The sequence below is a fragment of the Nicotiana tabacum genome, chromosome 6 (genome assembly GCF_000715075.1).
Source record: "Nicotiana tabacum cultivar K326 chromosome 6, ASM71507v2, whole genome shotgun sequence".
Lineage (NCBI taxonomy): Eukaryota > Viridiplantae > Streptophyta > Magnoliopsida > Solanales > Solanaceae > Nicotiana > Nicotiana tabacum.
Window position 1 is genome coordinate 182,645,134 of NC_134085.1, and position 23,238 is coordinate 182,668,371.

A 23,238-nucleotide genomic window follows, 5' to 3' on the forward strand; every position below is an offset into this window, starting at 1 on the left:
AGAAATACAACTGTTTTGAACGAAAAGAAACAGTAAAATAGGGAAAATAGAAGGGGACTCCAAGGTCTACAGACGCCAGCAGATCTACCTCGAGTTTCCAATGAGCAAATCCAAGCTGCTACGCCTCACGAACAGCTAGGGCCGGTACCAAAGTCTGCACAAGAAGTGCAGAGTGTAGTATGAGTACAACCGACCTCATGTACTCATAAGTGTCAAGCCTAACCTCGATGAAATAGTGACAAGGCTATGACAAGACACCCACGTGATAAACCTGTGCAAATAACAATATATGTATAAGATAACAACAAATAAAAGCTAAACATATACTATTGGGAGGGGGACATGCTAAAGGGGATACAAGATACGAGAGATACAATGGAAATGATAACCAGAACAGTCAATACGCCTTTAACCAGTAAAAACAATTAAGCACAGTGAAGAAAATTGCACGGCATCACCCTTCGTGCTTTTACTCTCAACATCACAATGAAAAAATATAAATGGCACGGCATCACCCTTCGTGCATTAACTCTCATAACATGACACGACATCACCCTTCATGCATTAACACTCACAATATGGCACAGCATCACCCTTCGTGCATTAACACTCTCTCTTACCACATAACAATGAACAAGTAATAACAGGGAGATAAGATCAAAAAGTACAAGCCTTACTTCAATAACGGTTCCACAATACCAATCTCAACTTTGGAATCAATACTCAACTATTACAAAAGCCCATAAACACAGTAAGAACGATCAATTTAACAAATAAAAACGATAATTGCAAGGAGCAAGTCCCACCCTCATGCTTTAACCTGACAACAACGCATAAGTACTCGTCACCTCACATATACATTGTACCCAATATCTAAACATGTAGCAAATAGACAAATAAGTCCTAATCCCTCAAGTCAAGGTTAACCACGACACTTACCTCGCCCCAAAGGTCCACTCAAATCTCAACCACAACTTTGCCTTTCAAACAAGCCTCCGAATTAATAGAATCTAGCAAATTACCAACCAAACGATTCAAATTAAGCCTTAGGAACTGCCCACGATTGCAAAGGATTCAATTTAGGTCATTATTGAAAAAGTCAACAAAAGTCAACTCCCGGACTCGCTTGGCCCAAACCCGAAATTCGGACCAAAACCCGATTATCCATTCACCCCTGAGTCTGGTTATGTAATTTATTTTGGAATTCGACCTCAATTTGAGGTCTAAATCCACATTTTAGAAAAATCCCTAATTCTACCCAAACCCCCAATTTCCACCATGAAAACACTAGATTTTAGGTTGAAATCTTAGAAAATGTAATGAAAGATTGAAAGAAAATAGGTTAGAATCACTTACCAATGATTTGGGGAAGAAGTGCTCTTGGGAAAATCGCCTATAGGGTTTCTAAGTTTGAAAATTTGAGAGAATGAATAAAAATCTCATTTCGCAGCTATTTGATCAGTCACAGATGTCGCACTTGCGACCTGGATTTCGCAAATGCGAGCCCCGCAAATGTGAAGAAACAGTCGCAAAAGCAAAGTCCTCCCATCTCTGCTTTCATCGCATTTGCAATGACTTGTTCGCAAATGCAAACATATTGATCTTCCGCATTTGCGACCAGATTGATCGCAAATGCAACTAAGCCTGTCCAAGCTCACTTCACAAATGCGAAGTGTTGGTCGCAAATGTGAACTCTGGCCTCCCCGCAATTGCGACCTCTTGATCGCAAATGCGAACTCATGATGACCCAGGTACTCTTCGCAAATGCGTTCTCGCAAATGTGAGCCTGTCGGGATTGGGGAATGTTCGCAAATGCGAACACTGATCTCGCAATTGCGAGATCAGACACCAGTTACCAGAAATTGCAGAACCAGCTGAGTTTTTTAAGTCCAAACCACTTCGTAGCCTATCCGAAACTCACCCGAGCTCTCGGGCTCTAAACCAAATATGTACACAAGTCTAAAAACATCATACGAACTTGCTCGCGCGATCAAATTGCCAAAATAACACCTAGAACTACGAACTGAGCATCAAATCAAAGGAAATTTTCAAGAAAACTCATGAACTTTTAATTTCACAACCGGACGTTCGAATCACGTCAAACCAACTCTGCTTCTCACCAAATTTGACAGACAAATCACAAATATAGTAATGAACCTATATTGGGTTGCGAAACCAAAATACGGACCCGATATCAAAAAATCAAACATTGGTCAAACTTTCAAAGTCATTAAGCTTTTAAACATTTAAATTTCAACAAAGTGCGATAACTCGGGCTAGGGACTTCCGAATTCGATTTCAGACATACGTCCAAGTCCCAAATCATAACACGGATCTATCGGGACCGTCAAAACACGAATCTGGGTCTGTTTGCTCAAAACATTGACCGAAGTCAACTCAAATGGATTTTAAGGTAAAATTTTCATATTTTCTTAGTTTTTAACATAAAAGCTTTCCGAAAAAATACACAGATTGTGCACGCATATCGAGGAGGGTTAAGATGAGGTATTTAAGGCTTGAAAGCACATAATTAGGTTCTAAAACATAAGATGACGTATCGGGTCATCACAAGCAATTTGCCAATTCTCATATTATAAGCGAGTTTTTAGGGTTGAGTTAAATCAAAGATCTATATTTTATAAAATAAAAAAAGAAGAGAGAAAGTGATACCTTTCACATATATAAAAAGCTTTTATCTAGTACTATACAAATCTCATCTTGTAAAAGCGTAAAGGAGATTTTCAAAAATGTAACTATAGACTGTCTTTTAGTTTCCTTCGTTTAGTTGCAGCTCTACAACATATGGTCTTTGTAGTTAACACGTAGTTTGCGTTTTAGTATTTCTTTTAAGTTTCTTTTCCTGAAAAATTAATGCGTTTACGAAGAAAAAAAACTAATGCGTTGGGAGATTTCTCTGAAGATTGCTATGTTTTTGGGGTATTTTTCGGTTGAGTATCTTTTTATAACTGAAAAATACAAAATTTGTGTGTTATAATTGAGTTTGTTAAGTTATATTAGGAGTCTATTATGTTAATTGATTCACTTTCCGTTTTAAAAACAATGTAATCCCCTATTTCACACCGTGAATACTGTCGAATATAATAATATGTCCAGCTGTAATCTCATGTTTCACTCCATGAATACAGTCGAATATACTCGAATACAACAATTGATTAGCTGGACTTCCCTGATTCACGCCTATTTTTGCTATTGTATTCATGAATACAATAGCTTAAATATATCAAATACATCTTATAACCACAGAAAAGGTATCTATATTCCGTAATATAGCAAAGGTATCTATAGATGGCTAATTACTACTAAAAGATAGTGCTTTATGAAAATTTCTCTTCTATATTCCTTATTAATGCAATAAGAAAAGTGTAAAGAGTTTCCAACAACAGGTAACAAAGTGGAGTAGTAATTTTTAGTGGTGGAATAAATTCCATAATATGGATGAAGACATTTTAGTAATTTTTCAGTGAAAGAGTAGGTACATTTTCTCTTGCTATTTTATTTTTATTCACTGTGATTTAGTTTATTTTTGAACTTTTAGAAAAACAAGAAATTTAATTTAAAAGGAAATATTTTAAGTATATGTTATTTATCGAGAATTAATTACTTCTAAGATTGTATGTTAAAATATTTTATTGTCTAACATCAATGTGAACTGTTCTAATTCTAATGAAAAAATAATACTTACTATTTGTTAGTTAATCAATTCATAGAATTCAATTTTTATGCATATATACGAAACTTCCCATCTCTTCTGTTTTGACTAAATACACAAAAAAATAGTAGTCATTCTATAAATTTAAGTTTTTCAAAACCGCGCAAAGCGCGGACGAATTCCCTAGTGTGTTATATAGAAAGCGCTCATGTATTATTTATGATCGTCTAAATTTAATCATTATAAAATAAGAAATTTTAACGTTTCCTAATATATTTTCATTTTCATTACAGGTGTATGACATAATGAAGAATAAATTTTGTATGTGGAAGTTGAAACCAAAGGTCCATCCTTCGAGCTGATGTAGAAGGTGGTTGTTAAATAGGGATGAAATAACGTTTGAAAAAGTAAAACTGGTGAATGGAATTTGCAAACATTAGTCGCTTGTTTTAACCGTTATCGATATTTGAATGGTCCATTTATGTTTAGCTGAATATACGCACCTATGATTTTCCTCAGTATGTAAAACAGAAAATCGTAAAGAGGCAAAAAAGAAAAAAACTAGAGAAAAGGGAAGTTTATGTTCTACCAGAAAATACTCAACTATTGAGATGTGTATTTGCAAGCCTACAAGCTAAAACTAGTGGCAAGAGACAAAACAGGTACACAGAACAAAACATTGTCTCTCTGCTAAGCAAATATAATACAATAGAATACCAGACCAAAAGAATCGGGCACAATAGGCCATCTGTGCTAAAGAATCGAGAAAACAAATATGGAACAAACATTAGAACACCAGATATCACTCTGACACCATCGCAATCTTTGATTTGTCTATGATTAAAGCAATTGCTTCAGGCATAGTAACTTGTTTAGCAAAGTCTCTTGCTCCTACCAGCTTCAGTAGCAGAATGTGCTTGCGGAGTACTAGAAGAAATATGATCCACCATTATCTGTTTCACTCATCATCGGCGATGAAATTTGGCAGTTCACCCTGGCATAGATACTCGTCACAAAGTGATGCAGATCCCCAGTCCTTCCGAAGCCGCAAAATATCATCGGTAAAAGTAGACCCTGATGATCCAATGAACACACTAGACATAGCACAAATTGTCTTGTCCAGCATAGCATCCACCTTAATGAAGGAAATAAACAGATAACTAAGAGTCAAGACCAAGAGCAAAAAGAAAAACACAAAATTCAAAAAGAAAATGCAAGAAACGCTGAAGCAGAAAGCAACACAGACTTCATGAAAGAGGTATGCTCAATTGCTCATGCACTGCCTGTGCCATGCGAGTGATAATAACATGAGCTATATGCATACATTAGACGGCCCTGCTTCTTCAACCCATGAGCTATCGAGAAAATGATTGTGCATACATTACATGACCCTTGCTCTTCTATCAATAAGTTCTAAGATCCTGCATAATGCTCTATGGTGAAAACTGTACCATCTAAAATGTGAAACATGAGACGGTTATATGATTTTATATAGAACATGAGAATTCCAGTAGGATCCGCAGATTTGAGAAGATCGTATTTTTTACCAATAACCAGGAGTTGGAGGTACCATCAAGCCTATTTACACACATTTGGTTCAGCAAAAATGATTTCAGGAAAGGGCAAAAATACATATCTGAGTCAAAAAATAACTTTCCTGTTAATGTAATGCTTCATGAGACCGATATTAAGCATCCTAGTTTCCTATTTTGTCATCCTAAAATTCTGTTCATGTTAAAAAAAGAGGGGAAAAAACTTTATTTTAGCAATGAACAAGGCCATTTCCTGCATTTTAACACACTCCTCTAAATGGAATAGAATTTCAAAATCCAACCTAAGCTGATGCAGAATCAAAGGACATCTATAACCAACCAAGAACCAAGTAGTAGCTGTTTACCATCAAAAGACTTTTACAACACACGTTATCCATCTGAAAAGTGGCCCCTCCTGACTCAGACACCAGCACCACCCTCCCAAACCTCAAACACTATGAACACCTATAAATGCATAACAAGGCCACCACTTCCTTTCCCTATAAGCTACAATAGCCACAACCCAGTAACACAATTCTAACAGCAATCACTCTGGCTACCAACCAGGCTACTTTACTACCCTCCAAGCACATATAAGATCTCTCTGTCTATAGGACTTAGAAGACGTAAATACAAACTAAAAATGTTTCTTATGCCTTATGTTTCTATTGTCTTTGCCGAAATTCAATCCAAGAATTTCCTAATTTCATCAATATATAAATATAAGACAATGAGATACACAGAATTTCAGTAACAATATTATGTAACACAACTCATTTTCCAGTACTGAGCCATGTGCAAATTAACAAATGGATTTGTCCAGGAATCTACAGAACTAGATCACATTAGGTCTAAAAATTTAATTTGGATACACATGGCTTTGTTGCATTTATTTTCAGTTGATTCTTATTAGCTAAGACTAAATTGCAGCTGGAATCAACTCAATTTTAGAGTAGTTAAACTTGAATACACTGCAAATATAATGGGGGTGGTGATCAAAATTATCCGAGATAATCTAGACCAGATCTACTATACCAATCTACCTTTCCCTAAATAAAATTCAAATTCAAATTTTACTTCCACTACAGACCAAGGTTGGACTCAAAGAATTCAAGGTTTGCTATTCCATAGACCATGATTAGAAACCAGAGGCTGGGTCCAGGATGATAGTGCATAGAAGTTCCAGTACCGAAGTGACCAACTGGTAGTGATAGACAAACTTCCAGGCCTTAATATTCTGCATATGAATATTGACAAATGCATCTCTAAGGTTTAAACTTCAACTCACCTGAGAATCTCCCTCAAGGCCATGTCTGTACAATAAAGCATCCCATTTTTCAGCTGAGTTTCGAGCGGGCCTTTTAACAAGGGGTACAGTCTTCCCATTGAATACAACAAGTGACTGAAGTAAACCAGTTTCACTTTCTGCAGCATCCGTAGAAAGATATATTACTGGAGAACTGGCTCTCTCAATAACACGATTGATACAATCTGCAGCTTGAGGAACAGGATAGAAGCAACTTGGCTTTTTGGCATTGCTAAGAAGAAGAACAACACACAAATTAGATACAGCAGATGCCAGATGCAAAACAAAAATATATTAAATACTAGATGCAGTATCAAAAAAACACATACCAGAATTTCAGAAAACCATGTCTGCGGAAATGTAGAGCGATAAAGTTATTTCCCAAGAATGTTTGGACGAAACGCTGGGCTGTAAGCATAATAAGACGACTTGGCTCAATGAGAGTCTTGCATTTGTGGGAAATGGGGCCACCAGGCTGCATCACCCAGTCCTTCTCCACATCAGCAAAGAACACATCGCCAATTGCAATAACATCATCATCCGTAGAAAACTTTGCCTCTATATCTTGGACAGTCCTTTTCTTTGGCTTCTTAACATCTTCATTCCAAGCAACTTCGAGCTTATTCATAGAAACTCCTAACGACTTTAACTTCTTAACACGTTCATCGTCCAAGAAACAAGGTTGTGGCTGAGAGAAATAACAAATGATCTTATCTATATGCACGTGGCTCTTTCGTCTTTCTGCAAATTCCTCGTAGGTTACAACTACTTCTCTCCCCAAGCATTTATTTATATGATCAACATCCAACACCCGATTAAACTCATAGTCAACTTTTGAGCTCGGAATAACCAAAATACGGTTTAGCAGAGCCGCAAAGAACATATGCTTTTCCAAACAAATCAAATGGTTTGACATTTGACCGGAGACACAAATAGCAAACAAGTATTTATCGGATCTCGGTTTCCACTCAACAGTTTTCCTCTGTGACAAGTTGTGATCCACCTTCCGACACCTACCTAAACCGCCGAAACTAGGGTCCGTAGAATTATCTGATATACTTAACAAGTTACCTAATTGATGAGAAGACAAAAGAGCTTGCTGAATTTGTTTATTTAGTGAAATCTGACTTAGCAAGTCGGATTTGAGATCTTCTACAGTAGAAGACTTTGAAACAGAACTACTTAATCCTGTACTAGAAGTATCATTAGCTAATGTGTGGTTCCACAGCTTAAAAGGCCCTAATTGCTGCTGTCTAAGCAAATAAAGAGCCCGCAATTCGGACTCACGCATAGAATTGATGGAACCATCATACTTGATGTTTGTAACGGTTGTTTGGAAGAGGTTTTTGATATCGGTAATGAAATAAAGAATGAGTACTAAGACTGGGAGAATAATTGCTAAGAAATACCTCTTACTGAAGGTAAAATTAAAGCGCCGATTAAAGGCAAATCGGTCCTTGACGTCGTCGATTTGGAATGTGGAGCGAAGTGGAGATTTCGGATGGTCATTTTGCTGGATCAAGTTCTCTCGATCATCTTCTTCGTCAGAGGATTCTCTATCCCTCATCATGTTGTTACGGATTTCGAATGCGCATTTGGTAATTCTGGTGAGTAGTGTGGAGTATTTCTTATACTCTACGCTGTCACTGTAAACAGAGGGGAGTGTTAACAGTGAGCTAAGAACACTGATAAGATCTGTTTGGTGCGTGGTCCCGTCAAGTTAACAACTGCTACCTGTGATTTGTAAAGGATTTCTAAGAGGTAAGGGTGTGGCCGAAGGAAGTACTGCCAAATTAATCATGAGACCGCTGTAACTCGTCCTTTGTCGGTAGAAGAAAATGACCCGCCATCGGTCTGCCTGGCCCCTCAAAAGTCTTGGGCTACATGGTTAGCATACTGCTTTAAGGCCCAGACCTTCTTTTCATCTTCCTGATTTACAACAAGATTCAATTGTTGGGCCTGGGCTAATTGCAAAAGATAACATGGTCGGACCAACTAGTTCAAAAAAGGTTCATAGTTGATACAGGGGTGTACATAGGTCGGGTTGGTTCGAATTTTCTAATTATCAAACCAAATCAATTCTATCGTAAAAATTGCATGGAGCGCTCTATTTACTCGCCCCATTTAACCTATACCCATTTTTTTTTTAAAGTTTTAACTTTTACCCACTTTTAAAACAACTTCAACCATCTTTCTCCTCCTCCTTCTCTTCATTCGCTTTCTTCTTCTTCTTCTTCTTCTTCTTCTTCTTCTTCTTTCTTCTGCTACTGTTGGTGCTGCTATGAAATTTCAGTTCATAGGTTAGACTCTTCACCTGAGCTTGATGATTTAGTTTCAGTCCAAATTTGAAAGTTTATATATAACTATATATTAGAATTTAAATGTGGGTTTTAACTATATATTAGATTATATTACTTGAAATCATATGAAGTCCATTCATATCTGATGGTTTTATGGGGAAATCCTCACGAACATGTACTGAGTTTTCAGAGTACTTCACGATTTTGTCCTCATATTCAACTTATGGTAAGATTGTTGACATATCTTGAGAGCATGTGTTGTGCAGCTAAAACGTGCTGAAGTTCATCAAATATAGAACAAAGTTTCAGCTAAAACATGATGAAGTTTAGCAAATAGAGAACAAAACTTCATCTATTAGAATGCTTAAGTTCAGTAATTACAAACAAAAACTTCAGCAAATAGAGAACAAAACTCGAGCTACTAGAATACTTAAGTTCTGTAATTACAAACAAAAACTTCAGCAAACAGAGAACAAAACTCGAGCTACTAGAATGTTTAAATTCAGCAATTACAAACAAAAACTTCAGCTACTAGAATGTTTAAGTTCAACAATTACAAACAAAAACTTCAGCCAACACTTGGTTCAATAATTTGCTACTTCAGGCGTGTCTACTAGAATGCTGAAGTTTGCGTGATTGCCTTTGCTACTTCAGGCCCGTATGGCTGAAGTTACGCAAAAAGTGGGTTCGCTTGTAATTTTTTTTGCAAAGCGGGTATAAGTTAAAACGTGACCCAAAAACGGGTATAGATGCAAATGCCCCAGTTCTATCGGGTTATTAAATTTAAAGACCAAACCAAACCAATAAAAGTCGGATTTTTCAATCTCGATTTTTTCGGGTTTTTGAATTTTTTCGTTTTTTTCCATAAAGTCTTCATAGCACAAAATATAAAATTTGTGTTCCAAATATTTTTTTAATCCTAGTAAGATAGAACTATATAAGGCGTTTTTCAATAAAATTACATAAATATGAGACGAGTCATGACATTGTACTAAAATATTCAACAATATAGATAATAAAATCACATAAAATAAGTATTATTAATAAGCCATAATGAAAACAAACATAATTTAAAATTCCTAATAAGTTTCTAAAATAAGTACGACTAATAACTAGTATTATTTACATGACTAAACACTAAAAGAAAAATAAGTTATGCATTTTATCTAAACCACGAAAAAATTAAAACATAGATATCCAACATTATTTTTATTCATAGTACAATTGAATTGAATTGAATGTTTTTTATTAACATTAGTATTGATTTGATATTAGTTTAGGATTTATTTGAATTACTAACATTTGCGAACTATAAAACTTATTAGAGCATCCAAAAATTATAAGTCTAAGCTTGAAATAATACGTGAAAAAATAAAACTATAAAAAAGCTTAAGAAATATGTATAAACTACACTACAATAAATACTTTTATGTATTAAATATATTTAAAACTTCTATATATATAATGTCGGGTTGGTTTGGTTTCGATTTGACTTTTTTAGTTAAAACCAAACCAAACCAAACCAAATATGGTCGTTTTTTTATTTTTACACCAAACCAAATCAAACCAAACCATAGTCGGATTTTTTTCTCGGTTTGACTCGGATTATTGGGTTGGTGCGATTGGTCGGTTTCATTTGTACACCCCTAATTGATACTATCAAGTAACGGAAAACATAATGGGTATGTTATGCATTTGGTCGATCGATCAAAAATAATTACGCTTATTAGTTAAATACATAAAAAAAATATACAGTAATTATGTACAAAATATCTATATTATAGATTAATATATAAAATATCGGCTATTATTTTTTAAAATGGCTATGTAGTGTAGTTTTTACAATAATTAACATTAGGGTAGTAGAGTAGGATATCTAGAGTTTTATAACAGTATTGACATGCAGTTTTGCTTTCTGTTTGTAGTAGGTTTTTATGACTAACCGCTATTTTTTTTTTATTATTGATCATCTTAGTATCTTATTATTTTTATTCTGCTTTTATATGGCTCTTTGGTACTGTTCTTTCGTATTTATATATTTATTAATATAGTGTTTATGCTTTACTGAACTAAGAGTCTATTGAGAATAACATTTTTATCCTCACAGATAAAAATAAAGTTATTTTATCCTCACAGATAAAAATAAAGTTTGCGTATACACTTGTTGTTGTGTACATTGGAACAAGTACTACAACTAAAATTGTGACTTCTTCAAACGTGTCCAACGTGTGAGAATCATCTAGAGACATCTGGATAGACAGCTCGAGAAAGAGCGAGACGTCAGAAGAAGACGCCACGTGGCTGCATAACCATAATGTCAGTGTCTAGAACTCTCCCCCAGTTCTCACTTTCTCTTACTAAAAAGAACATAGCTGCAAATCATATGCAAAGCGCATAAAAGTGATTGGAGATCGCCGTTGATTTCACAGGTTGAGCTAGTCTGAAGAATAATAAGTTGGGTTAATAGAAGAAATGAACGGAGTGATGAAAGTACCACACACATGGCGGACTACTGGAGTCGTTTTCCGTCATAATACACTGCGGCTCGTCGGTAAAGCAGCGAACCGCTCCGCCGTCCACGGCACCAAACTTCCAATCCCTGACGTTGTCGACGTAAGTGCCCGCATTTCTCTTCTAATCTCAATTGCTGCAAGCGAAATTTTAAGGCCTAAAATGCAAGGTTAATTAGAGAAGCATGTCGTAATTTAGAATATTATTTCGCAGAAGGAACAAGTTGAAGCGGAGATCAATCCAGCCAGGGAAGAGAAAGAAAGGAAGAGACGAGAATTGGAGAATGCTATAGACTCTCAACTCAAGAACTGGAATGTTATTTCCAACTCGAGCAACCCATAAATAAAGCCTTAACCCCCAAAATCCAGATGCTAGCAGCTGTTACATTTCCAAATCTTTGTACTCACTGCATTCGGATGTAATAGTCAAAACATCTATCTATATCTATTTGTTGGTCACGTAATCTAAGTTGCTCATGTTTTGCTTTAAGATTTATAGAAACGAATCAAATGTCACCATAATTGGAATAAAAATTAAAATTACACTGCGGCCAGTTCTATGCTGAAACTTTACAGAAATGGTCATGGAAAAGATATTAATATTACAAGAGAATATGTATCTAGCATGAAACTAGAGAAGGAAAAGCCTATTGCAACTATCAAGCAGCGCGAAGCTTCGACTGCGATTTGCAGAGAAAAGTGTTCGTCAAAAATTTGATGTAACCATAAATTATTACTCTATATTGCACCCATGAGATGCAATCCAAGTGTGTATAAATCAGATACTCCATATTTTCCTTCTTCTAATCTAAGATCCTTCACCTACTTCAACCAGCTTCCCTCGTACCCATTTCTTGGTGGTGGTTGTCGGGGGCTGACTCGGCGCCTCCTCAATCTTTGACTCAGATATCAATCCGTTTGGAAGTGGTTTCTTTTCATCTCCTGGGCTTTCATTAGCTTCATCCCCATCAAGTTTCTGAGTGGAGGTGGAGGGCTGTGTGATATTGGCTCCTTTTTCTGGAGATATGTCACTGGAAATCAATTGATAGACTTCGTCCCTGTCACCCAGTAAGCCATATTCACCCGAGCTTGACAAGAGAGCACTGCTTTTACCATTCAGTAAACCTTGCAAGGCATGTTGTCCATTTTCTAAATCATTGATACCACTTTCCAGAGGCATAACAGCATGCCAACCATTTATTCTTTCACCAGCATCATCTAGAGCTCCAATCTCATCTGCAGTGTGGCTTACCAGCTCAGTTGAAGGTGGTGAAAGATTTCCATCTGTAAAAGCCACCTCTTTCTCTATAGATTCAATAGACTGGATTGCTTCAGAAATGAGCTTCCGTGTTTCAATGAGGGATGCATGAGCAAGAGGGCTCTTCTGGGCAGCTATTTCCAGGGCCTCTGCAGCCTTCTCAGCCTCAGCTATCAATTCTCTGCAACGTTGTCAACACACCAAGAATTTATAAGTACTACCGAGCAGATTGATACCAAAGAGATCGAAATTGTTCTAACAATTTAGACCTTTGACATTTAACTCTTCGCAATCTGAAGCTTATGGTTTCCTCTACTATTACATTTTACCTCCGACCAAAAAGTAATGTCTGACAAGTGACATCTTCGCTCTTACAGTGTACTAACTATCTATCTAGCAGATGTAACAACATTTAAATCATTCACTTTGTTATAAAGTTGTTTGCACTAACCACATTTCCTCGTTAATTTAGTTAACGACAGTGAAAAAGGTTGGAAGAGGAGGCAATTTCCATTTTAGCATTCCCTGATCAGAAACAATTTGACAAATTTGACATGTTTGTTCATTATTTTTTATGAATACAAGGGTCACCAGTCAAAAAATATTTATTCGAACACCTTTCGTGGACTTCAACTGAGAGTGATAAAAAGCATCTTTGCCATTTCTCTCCCTTCACAACCCCCCAACCCCGCGAATAAATTGTTCATTTTACCACAAGTCTAGCAAAAGTTTTTATCGTTAATCTCTCATTTAACCTACATGAGTATACACTACAATCATATCCAACAGTTGCACTTTTCTCTCAGTAAGCTATTTTCATTTTCAGGGCCAGAGGGGAGATGGAGGAGCTGGGACGAAGGAAATTATTCTTCCCTCGCGTCCTGTACTGAATACAGAGACCAAAGCATAATGACATTACTCATTAGAAATAAACAGGACAAGAAACTCAAACCTCCTAAATGGAAACAAGAGGATCATTTGCAGATCTAATTAAAGTAGATGGAACATTGTATTAAATAAAGATTCCTGTCAATATATGGACTAACTCTTATTAATCATGTACTAACTAATAACTCTAGTCAATAACTTTATGGGGTCAGATTAGACTTATGCATTAAAATAGACACTTCTTCATTCAGACAGGAAATATCATTCACAATTTAGCAAGCAATTCTATCAGGTTTGCTAAGGTTCATGAAAACAAAGTAACGAATAGACCTCATATTGAACCACACAGAGTAAGGAAGCAAATAAGACTAAAGGAGTCAAATTGATAAGTCATTTAAGAGCAAAGATTTTATAACTTACTTTGCTCTCGAAATGGCTTCAATCTTCTTCTGGTCAATAGCTGCTCTCTGTGCCCTTATATTCTTTAACATTTCTAACTTGGAACTAGCCAAAGGATCCTTATACATTGGTGTGTTTTTTCTCCTCAATCGAACACGTTGAACTTGGCTCTTGGGCTCCAGCTTTACTAATTTATCCACTTCATCAGCTTTCTTTTTCGGGGGGCTTCTTTTTCTGGTCTGTCCATCACTAACAGGCCTTCGCCTTGGTTTTCTTTCAACCCCATCAGCTATGCCATGATACTTATTCAGAGCAGAACGGACCCGAGTACGGTATTCCTAGTTGGAAGAAGGTAGATTTGGTTAAAATTCAGGCACGGAAAATTACTAAAATGTGAGGAAGTTCAAATTGACAGCCATGAAACTATACTATGACCTTAGTCAAAATAACGCGCGGGGGGGGGGGGGGGGAGACAGATATGATTATAGCATATCAATTTCAAGCTGAAGCGGTACTTTTATAAATAAACTCAGATCATGGACTTTCATACTTGGCATATATGGCAAAAATGTCAGCAGATCTATAGAAGATTGAGTTATTCCCAAACACAAAGGAGTCTAGTCCAACAAAAATAAGCACTTACAGGATCAGCCCATTTGGCTGCAATGGCCTCGGAAATCTTCCTCCTCTGTTCGGCAGATTTGGGAGCTCTCTTGTTACCCTTCTGCCTGGGCATATTTTTCCTTTCTTCAACACTCTTTATCCACTCCTGCTCAAGCTGTTCGTTCAATATCTCGTAAGAGTCCCACTGCAACTCTTCCTCACCCTGAAGGCCTCTCCTAGAAGCTTCTGCAATTAAATTTTGCCACTCATAGTGGCAAGTTTCCTGGAGCATCAACTTCCCACGGCGCCTCTCCCACCCCATCCTTACAGCAACACCAATTTTGATCCTTGTTTCCTCACTGCAATTGAGGAAAAAAGATTTTCTTCAGTAGTTTGAACTTTGAAACACCAAATCTTCATTTTTACTTTAAGGTTCTAGATAAGGTGGTAATATTATTAACTAGGGATAAGATTTTTTTTTCTTTTTCACAAGGAAATGAATTAGTATGAAGTTACTAGGTTCAACTGAGTTCCCAAGCAAGAATTAAGTTATAAAGAAATTAAAACTTGCACATTCCATGCATGTCAACAAAAGGCAATGCCTCTCAACATCTCTGTTTCACACTCATTAGGCACAGTAAAGTCACTGGAGTTTGAACTTCATATATTGAAGCACAAGTTACATGAAACAGGAAGCACTGGTTTGTCCAATACTGTCTATTATTTTTTTTCCCATCATCGCTATGGTATTTCAGTATTAGAATAGACAAATTCCATATACTTGTACTGAATTTTGTCGTGGGCTGGTCATATTTCGCCCACGGCTTGATTATTGGACTCCACAATGCTATCAAAAGTGGGAAAACAAAAATTTCGAAAATACTTTGCAAAACCCACCTTTGAGCGTGCCCCAGATTAACTAACTTCATTTTGACCTGTGAAATCAAAGCTTATTAGTGATATTGACAAGCAAAAACACTTAAGTCTGAAGTTAAATGGATAATGTTGCTGACTAAAAATTGGTTATCTCAGATTTCACTACATCGTTTGCACAATCTGAAAAGAAATGAACAATATCTTTGATGTTCATTAAATCAAAATATGGTTATTTTAGATGCCAAAATGAAGGGAAAGAAAAAGTTCTACCCTGCCTAGGCAAAAATGTTGCAGCAAGATCATCAACATAGCTAGTGAAGATGAGACTACCTGTTGTGCATGAGTAGAAAGTTGTCTAATATACAAGTTTAAGATTTTTCTTGAATCATCACCTAACCACATCTTTCCTATTTAGGAGAGAGGAACACTACCTCGATACGGAACATTTTGAATGCGCATTGAGCTCTTCAAGTATAAAATGGTTAGTTCACAACCGAATTCAAACTTGAAAAATTCGCAAAGGGAAAAAAATACAATAAGGAGATTCAAAACACTCATACAAAAACACACAAAGGAACACAAAGATTATCCGACATAGATTTGGAATGGCACATATCAGTCCCACATTGCTGGAAGCTCCTATGCTGCTTCTCATTGTAGGCTTTGAAAATTACTTTTACATGTCCCTATACAGATAAGCCACCTAAAGGTATATATATAGCTTTGCTGGGCAGGACTAAGCCATGCATATCCAGATGACCACATATGCTCAGATGACACAATATCCGAGACAAAGTTATTTTCCCAGAAATGCATAATTAAGTTTACTGAGATTAGTAACATCTAGAGAAAGTCACTAAATACTGAGAGTATGAAAAATAGAAAATGTGATTATCTCAAACGTCTCCAAGATACCCAGGCAGCATGTGCCTACAATATAATCAGGAGTATTGATTCTCTAATCCCACACCGTGCACTCTTAAACGGGTTTGAGCCTAACATAATGACCATAAAACACATCTGTCAGTTGAAGCAAGATCGAACTTTTTCCCTAGTCGTAAATGTTAATCAGTACATCCTGCTCACATCCAACTTAGTTTCAGTTCCAACTTCTGTTCTATAATCTTTTCTTTGGCTCCCCACATTTAGCATTACACCTTCACCAAACAACCATAAGACGGTATAACTTCACATGCCGATAAATGTTACACAAATTTATAGAAGCCATTGTTCTATATCTTCTACTGTTTCTGGATCTATTTAAGGATCCCCTCTTCTTAATCAGATCCTCATCTGTTGTTCCTTTATTCATAAAATTATGCTTACATGACATCACCTTAGGATCCTGCATTGCAAGTCTGGTACGCTCTCGAATCCGTTGTAAAGTTTCTGCAAAATGGTTCAAACATGCTTGAAAATATTAAAACCTTATCCACATAACAAACAGCTCAAAAGAGCTACTGGGGCATGCTTTAGGTACCTGGACTGTGTTTCCTGCCTTTATTCCAAGGTGTGTTGCCTTTATTAGCTTTAGATATCCTCATCCTCCTCAACTTCTCTCTGTCATTCAACTCCATATCATCCTCACTTGGCTGCTCGGCAACAGCAGAATTGGAGCTTCCTGAATATTTGCCCATCCTCACACCACCAAAATTGTTTTGTTCCTCATTGCTTTGTGTGTTTTTGGTGGGTCCTTTTTCGAGGGTGGCTACTGCCCTTATCATCAATCCACCCCGAAATAGCTTAATTTTTGAATTTGGAGCTTTTTGTGGTATGCAGAAAGAATTCCACAACCTATACTCCTTGTTGTATACAAACCTAGTACTAAAGAAGATTCTAGAACTAACTGAACAGACATTGTTCTGAAAACAAGGCTGTGTTGTAGCAATATCTGCACAATAAAGAATTTTTTTTAAAAAAATAGTTAATTCAGTACATACATACCAAAAAGGCAATAGATTATGAGATTGACCCTTTGAACAGAAACAGAAAACGAAAATTCAAAGCGTTCACCTAATAAAGGCATGGGGAGCTCATCCAGTCTAAGTCCAAGTCGCACAAATTAAGAAGAGAAACCCAATGCAATATAATTTTCAGATTCCATACACCGACTAGTTGTTAACAGGCTAGGGATTGAACTGAAAGACTCTTTTTATATATTTTGGGGTTTATTCTTGGAGTGAAGAAGATAATGCTGGGAAAAAACACAAAGGCGGTTGCAGGAAGGCAAAGAGACTGTTGATTAGGGGAAGTGAGGAACGAAGCGGGAGGTTTGGGTTTTGGTCACACAGCGATAGCCACACAACTTTCAGTTTGTCCCAAAAGGGTTACAGGCGCTGGATAATATAGCCATGATATTTTCGAGGATTTTAAATTGGAAATTTTAAGTACAAAAGCTTATTACCCTATTTATTTTAAATAGATATTATTTTAAAAAATTATATTATATAGCTACCTTTTACCCTTTATAACAAAATATCTAATTATAGTTATATCTTGCACTTAAGGCACCATATATGCTAATTAATATTTCTCTCTCTTCTTTTCCAAATTTTCTCTCACATAATCGCGGTAAATTTCACAAACCACGTTCTCTCTCTCTTTTTACATACACTTTACTCACTTCTCCCACAAAACCACGATTGTTGCCTCTGTTCGTTGCCCTAGTGGTTATAGCAGAGATTTCTTTTCTGGTTCGACTACGTAGTCATACCTCAGTCATGGCTGCAACGGATATACGAATGGATTGAATGCAAAGAGCACGCGAAGGAACAATGATTCCCAGGCTCAAATTTGTTTCGCTATTCAAAATCAACGGCCTTTTCTTCTAAACCCTACTCTTGAACAAAAAGAAGGTAAAATGATGGAAATTTTTCAAAAGCTACGATGGTACTGATGTGTCAAAAGCAATGTACAGGATGCGTGAGAACAATGAGATTCAGGGTTTTTGCTCGACGACAGACTCGTCGAAAATTAGGGTTTGTTTTTGAACTAAGTAGTGGGTTCTTGAACAAAGACAATGTATCTTCAACGTATCACGCTGTATTTTCATGTATTTCATTATATTCATTGTCTTTTTTTCATTGTAATTCAATGTATTTCGTTGTATTCCATGTATTTCATTGTATTCACTGCCTTTTTTTCCATTGTATTTCAATGTATCCCGTTGTATTTTATGTATTTCATTGTATTAACTATCTCGCTATATGCCACGAATGTATTCATATATTTTTTTAATTAATATAATTTATGTATTCAGATGTATTATATAATTTCTATGAAGATTGCTATGTTTTTGGTGTATTTTTCGGTTGAGAATCTTTTTTATAACTGAAATACAAAATTTGTGTGTTATAATTGAGTTCGTTGAGCTATATTAGGAGTCTATTATATTAATTAATTCACTTTCCATTTTGAAAACAGTGTAATCCCCTATTTCACGCCGTGAATACAGTCGAATATAATAACATGTCTAGCTGTAATCCCACATTTCACTCCATGAATACAGTCGAATACACTCGAATACAACAACTGATTAGTTGGACTTCCCTGATTTATGCCTATTTTTGCTACTGTATTCATGAATACAATAGCTTAAATACATCTTATAACCACAGAAAAGGTATCTATAATCCGTAATATAGCAAATGATATCTATAGATTACTAATTACTACTAAAAGACAAGTGCTTTATAAAAATTTCTCTTTTAAATTTGACACATAAATTCGGAGTGAAATTGAAATATCTGTCAACAATTTCATCTTCTTCTTAGTTTTCGCAATGAAAAGTAAATTACCCTCGTTATTGTATAGACTTTGTTACTCCATATTTTTCATTTTATATGGAGTAATATTATTTCAAATTTCAGCCTTCGCAAAAAACAAAATTAATATATTTTTATATTTTAAATAATTTAATTTTAAACTTTTATGTTTCTCCCTTGATGTGATTCTAAGGTTAATGGGTAAAATCACGAATTTTAAGTATTTTTCTTTATTTCTAAACTTAGTGCATATCAAGAATAAAATAATACGAAAGGAGCATTCTCTTATATCATCAATGTATAACAATAACTTTTGAGATGTCACGCGATATTAAAGCGTTATTTTCCTTCAATAAATTTTGGTAGCTCGATGTTATGAACAATATTCTTGACACTATGATGAAAAATCAATTTCTTAATAAATTTGGTAGCTCGATGGTATGAACAATATTCTTGACACTATGACGAAAAATCAATTTCTTAAGAGTTTAAGTTTTATGCATCACTGAAAGAAAAAAATAACACAATCACGTTATACAATAGGTGATTACAAATAATTTCTTGATAAACATTAATTGATAATTTTATCATAGGTTAAAACTTACCGATAATTTAGAGAGAGAAAACCTTTATATTTTGGTGTGTATACCTTAAATTCATTATTTAATTATGATCTTCCTATTGTTAAGTAGCCTTTGGTTAGAACAATTTCCTTCTTTTTTCTTTTCACTTTGCAAATATATCACACTTTTCAAATGTGTAACCATTCAAATTTGAAATTAGTTTATTTGTTCGACCCCTAAGTAATTTTTGTTTCCTTCCAAAAACTAATTAAATGATAGTATAACCTTAGAAGATGTTCGTCCAGCCTACAAGAGCCTTTGGTTGACAACAAGCCAACAAGATGATAATTTAGCCCTAAACAAGGAAGCATGCCTCTGACTAGTATATAATATACGGATTCATGTGAACTCAATAACAAAAAACAGAAATAACAACAATCCAGTATAATTTTCCAAATAGCCCTTGATATTCTTCCCTCCAAAAGCTCCCTACCTTGCTTTTGAGGTGACTCGAACTCACAACCTCTTAGTTGGAAGTGGAAGTTGTTTGCCATCAAACCAACCCCTCTTGTCTAAATGTGAACTCAATAACTTGTGCTCAAATTTTATATTTATATTAAGAAATTCACTAAATATTTAGTATATTAATTTTATGGCAATAGGTTCGTCATAAAGTTTAAATCTTAAATGTGGGCAACAATTTTTGCTATATCAATGTTAAAAGGACATTCCACAACCTCTATTTTGTCTCGTGTTTTTTTTTTCTCCTCCTTTTCCTGCTATTTGAGTCTTTGACCAGAGTGCTGACTGCCCGCTGGAACATGAACCATGTTTTGTTTCGCTTTTCCCAAACCTTATCCACCTTAGTAGGTAAGTTCACGTGCCCTGTACGTCTATTCATTCAAACTCACCATTTTCTTTTGACTGCCAATTGTAAAATTGATTACTACTACTAAATAAGAGCCAATTCAGTTCCTTAAGAAATTTCTTCTCTTCTTATAGCTAGGTTACGTTGGTGCTTAATTATCAGTCAATTGCTTCAACAAACCATCTAAAGAAAAATCTCAAACCATGCACTATATATATAAACATGCTTCAGATATCAGACATCACCATTTTAATTAACACCAGGAGAGAGCAAATGGCAGGCCTAGTACAAAATATCACATCAAATAGTGAGATGATAGCCATTGCAGTGATTGTAGCATTTCCTTTAATGTCCATACTAAATACATATGCAGGTAGAATCAAGCCATTGTGGTCGCTTGTGTTTACCTTTTGCAGCTCTAAATATAGCAAGACAAGAAAACAACAAGGCAAATGTGCGGACTCAGTACTCTGTGTGATTTGTCTTAGTGACATATCTTTGGGTGAGTCAAGGCGATTTCTTCCCATATGTGGACATGGATTTCATACTCAATGCATTGAGCCTTGGCTAAAGATGAATTCCATTTGTCCTCTTTGCAGAAATCCTGTACCTACTACCATTTCTATGTGCTGTACCAGCAATCGTTTCGTTTCGTCTTTGATATCTGCTCTGGATAACATTTGGACTTGGTTTCTTGATCCGCTGAGCTCTGTGGTCATAGCTTCCCTTTCTAATGAGGAGTGCGATTTTCTTTGAGACAAAGCTCCCCTGCCGTCTACTAAAAACGAAAAGAACCAAGAAGAGGATCAACCCTAATTAACCAAATAGAAATAGAACAGCAGATACTAGAGAATTAATTACTTGCTTTCCCAGTAGTTCCAATTTTCTTTATCAGGAAGACCTGTGTATATACAATTCCTCCTCTGAATTTGCAGTTTGCTGCTATACAAATAGACATTCTACTTTCTTTAGGCGAGCCATGGCGATTTCTTCCTATATGTGGGCATGGATTTCATATTCAATGCATTGAGCCTTGGCTAAAGATGAATTCCATTTGCCCTCTCTGCAGAAATCCTGTGCATACTACCATTTCCTTTTGTTGTACCACCAATCGCTTCCTTTCGTCTTTGATATCTGCTATGGATAAAATCTGGACTTGGTTTCTCAATCCGCTTAGCTCGGAGGTCATAGCTTCCCTTTCTAATGAGGAATGCGATTTTCTTTGAGACAATCAGAGTTCCCCTGCAGTCTGTTGGAGGCTGCTAAAAACAAAAAAGAACCAAGAGTCAGCCCAAAGTAACAAAATATAAATAGAACAGGAGATATTTGAGAATTAGTACTTGCTTTCCCAGTAGGATATTAGATAATTTTCGGTATCAGGAAGAGCTATGCATGTTGTTTGCCCTAAAAACGTATAACAATTGAATTTATATGTGATCTTAAGAACACATGATTTTACTTGGCACAAACTGAGAAAAAACGCAAGTTGATATTGAAATTGATTGTAAAAGAATAAGTACAAACCAAACGAATAAATAGCCTTGGCCCTCGAATTCGATCACCCTTGAACCAAGTGAAGATTCAGTTGATACAAGAACAAAATAACAAGATAACGAAAACTAGAGAAAGACAGTATATTGCTTTGTATTGCGTTAATATGATGCCCTTTACAAATGATCAGCTCCCCTTTATATAGTAGGGGAGTCCTACCTTTGATACAACTCTAAATACAGTAAGAAATCACATGATTAGCTAATTAATCGGCCTCTTCCTAATTCGTGCCGAGATTTCCGCCGTGATCCTCGTCCGATTGCGGATATTTCGGCTTTCCGTTATTTGGCTTGGTAAGCTTCCCACGATCTTGATCAATCTTTGAGTCTCGAACTCGGCAATCTATCTTTATACCACTGTCCGATATAGCATGGAGTCGAACCTTGGCCTACCAAGTTCCAGGGCAAGCCCGATTTTAACCGTATACAGATAGTCCCCTCGTTTCTCAGAGAGAAGACGATGATAAACAATATGAATCTTTGCAATCCCATCTCGATGGGTCATGACGTAAGCGATGAACCCGACCATGACATCAACGACAAGTGGATACTGAAACGTCCCATCGGTTTGGGTATCGAGGCATTAAATACCTGTCAGTTGTTGTCGACCGCTACTGGTTCTGAACCGTCGACAGCTACCTATAAAAACCCTAGCCTTTCATCATTCAAATTTTTACATTCAAAGTCCTCCCTACCTTTGCTTTTTCTTCAACAAGTCTATCTATTTAACAATCTTTACACCCAAATTCCTTGAACCTTAATCAAACCCGCTGGCGATGAGGCTCCGGCGGAACCCCACCCTAAGGAATTCGTTCCTCCAGGTTGCCCAACCAACGATGACTTTAAGATCGAAAAGAGCCCCGTGGTGCCGGGTCGATGTGAACCGATCTCGAGGTATATATGCACCATTACCAAAGACACCCTTAAAAGGGTAAAAGAGGAGTGTAACTGGGTGAACAAGGATGCAATAGTTCCTACTCTTGAGGAATCGATCACCACTCACATGGATGGGTATCTAAGTGTTACAATTACCCCTTCACAATGGGTCCCTTAGACCCTATCATCGTTGCCTTTTGCAAGAGGTACGACATCACCCTTGGCCAAATCCACCATTTATTCTGGAGAATAGTCATTCTCCTCCGTTTCTTCAA

At 36.3% G+C, this 23,238-nt stretch overlaps 2 protein-coding genes and 1 long non-coding RNA gene across 3 annotated transcripts; 1 reads left to right on the plus strand and 2 right to left on the minus strand.

The window, feature by feature from the left end:
• Positions 1-4,232: 4,232 nt before the first annotated feature.
• On the minus strand, positions 4,233-8,320 carry LOC107790701 (O-fucosyltransferase 36-like). Its single transcript, XM_016612657.2, has 3 exons — positions 6,838-8,320; positions 6,491-6,740; positions 4,233-4,805 (listed from the first exon to the last, which is right to left on the minus strand). The coding sequence occupies exons 1-3, from the start codon at positions 8,076-8,078 to the stop codon at positions 4,629-4,631; spliced, it is 1,668 nt and encodes a 555-aa protein (XP_016468143.1). The 5' UTR covers positions 8,079-8,320; the 3' UTR covers positions 4,233-4,628.
• Positions 8,321-11,115: 2,795 nt separating this feature from the next.
• Positions 11,116-11,782, plus strand: LOC142182123 (uncharacterized). The gene is made up of 2 exons (XR_012711015.1): positions 11,116-11,421; positions 11,533-11,782. It is a non-coding gene; the product is annotated as an uncharacterized LOC142182123 (long non-coding RNA).
• A 28-nt stretch (positions 11,783-11,810) lies between these two features.
• LOC107790700 (uncharacterized) lies at positions 11,811-17,684 on the minus strand. Its single transcript, XM_016612656.2, has 7 exons — positions 17,356-17,684; positions 16,823-17,233; positions 16,679-16,731; positions 15,364-15,401; positions 14,507-14,825; positions 13,885-14,201; positions 11,811-12,757 (listed from the first exon to the last, which is right to left on the minus strand). Exons 1-7 carry the CDS (start codon positions 17,366-17,368, stop codon positions 12,127-12,129), a joined length of 1,782 nt encoding a protein of 593 aa, XP_016468142.1. The 5' UTR covers positions 17,369-17,684; the 3' UTR covers positions 11,811-12,126.
• Positions 17,685-23,238: the final 5,554 nt, after the last annotated feature.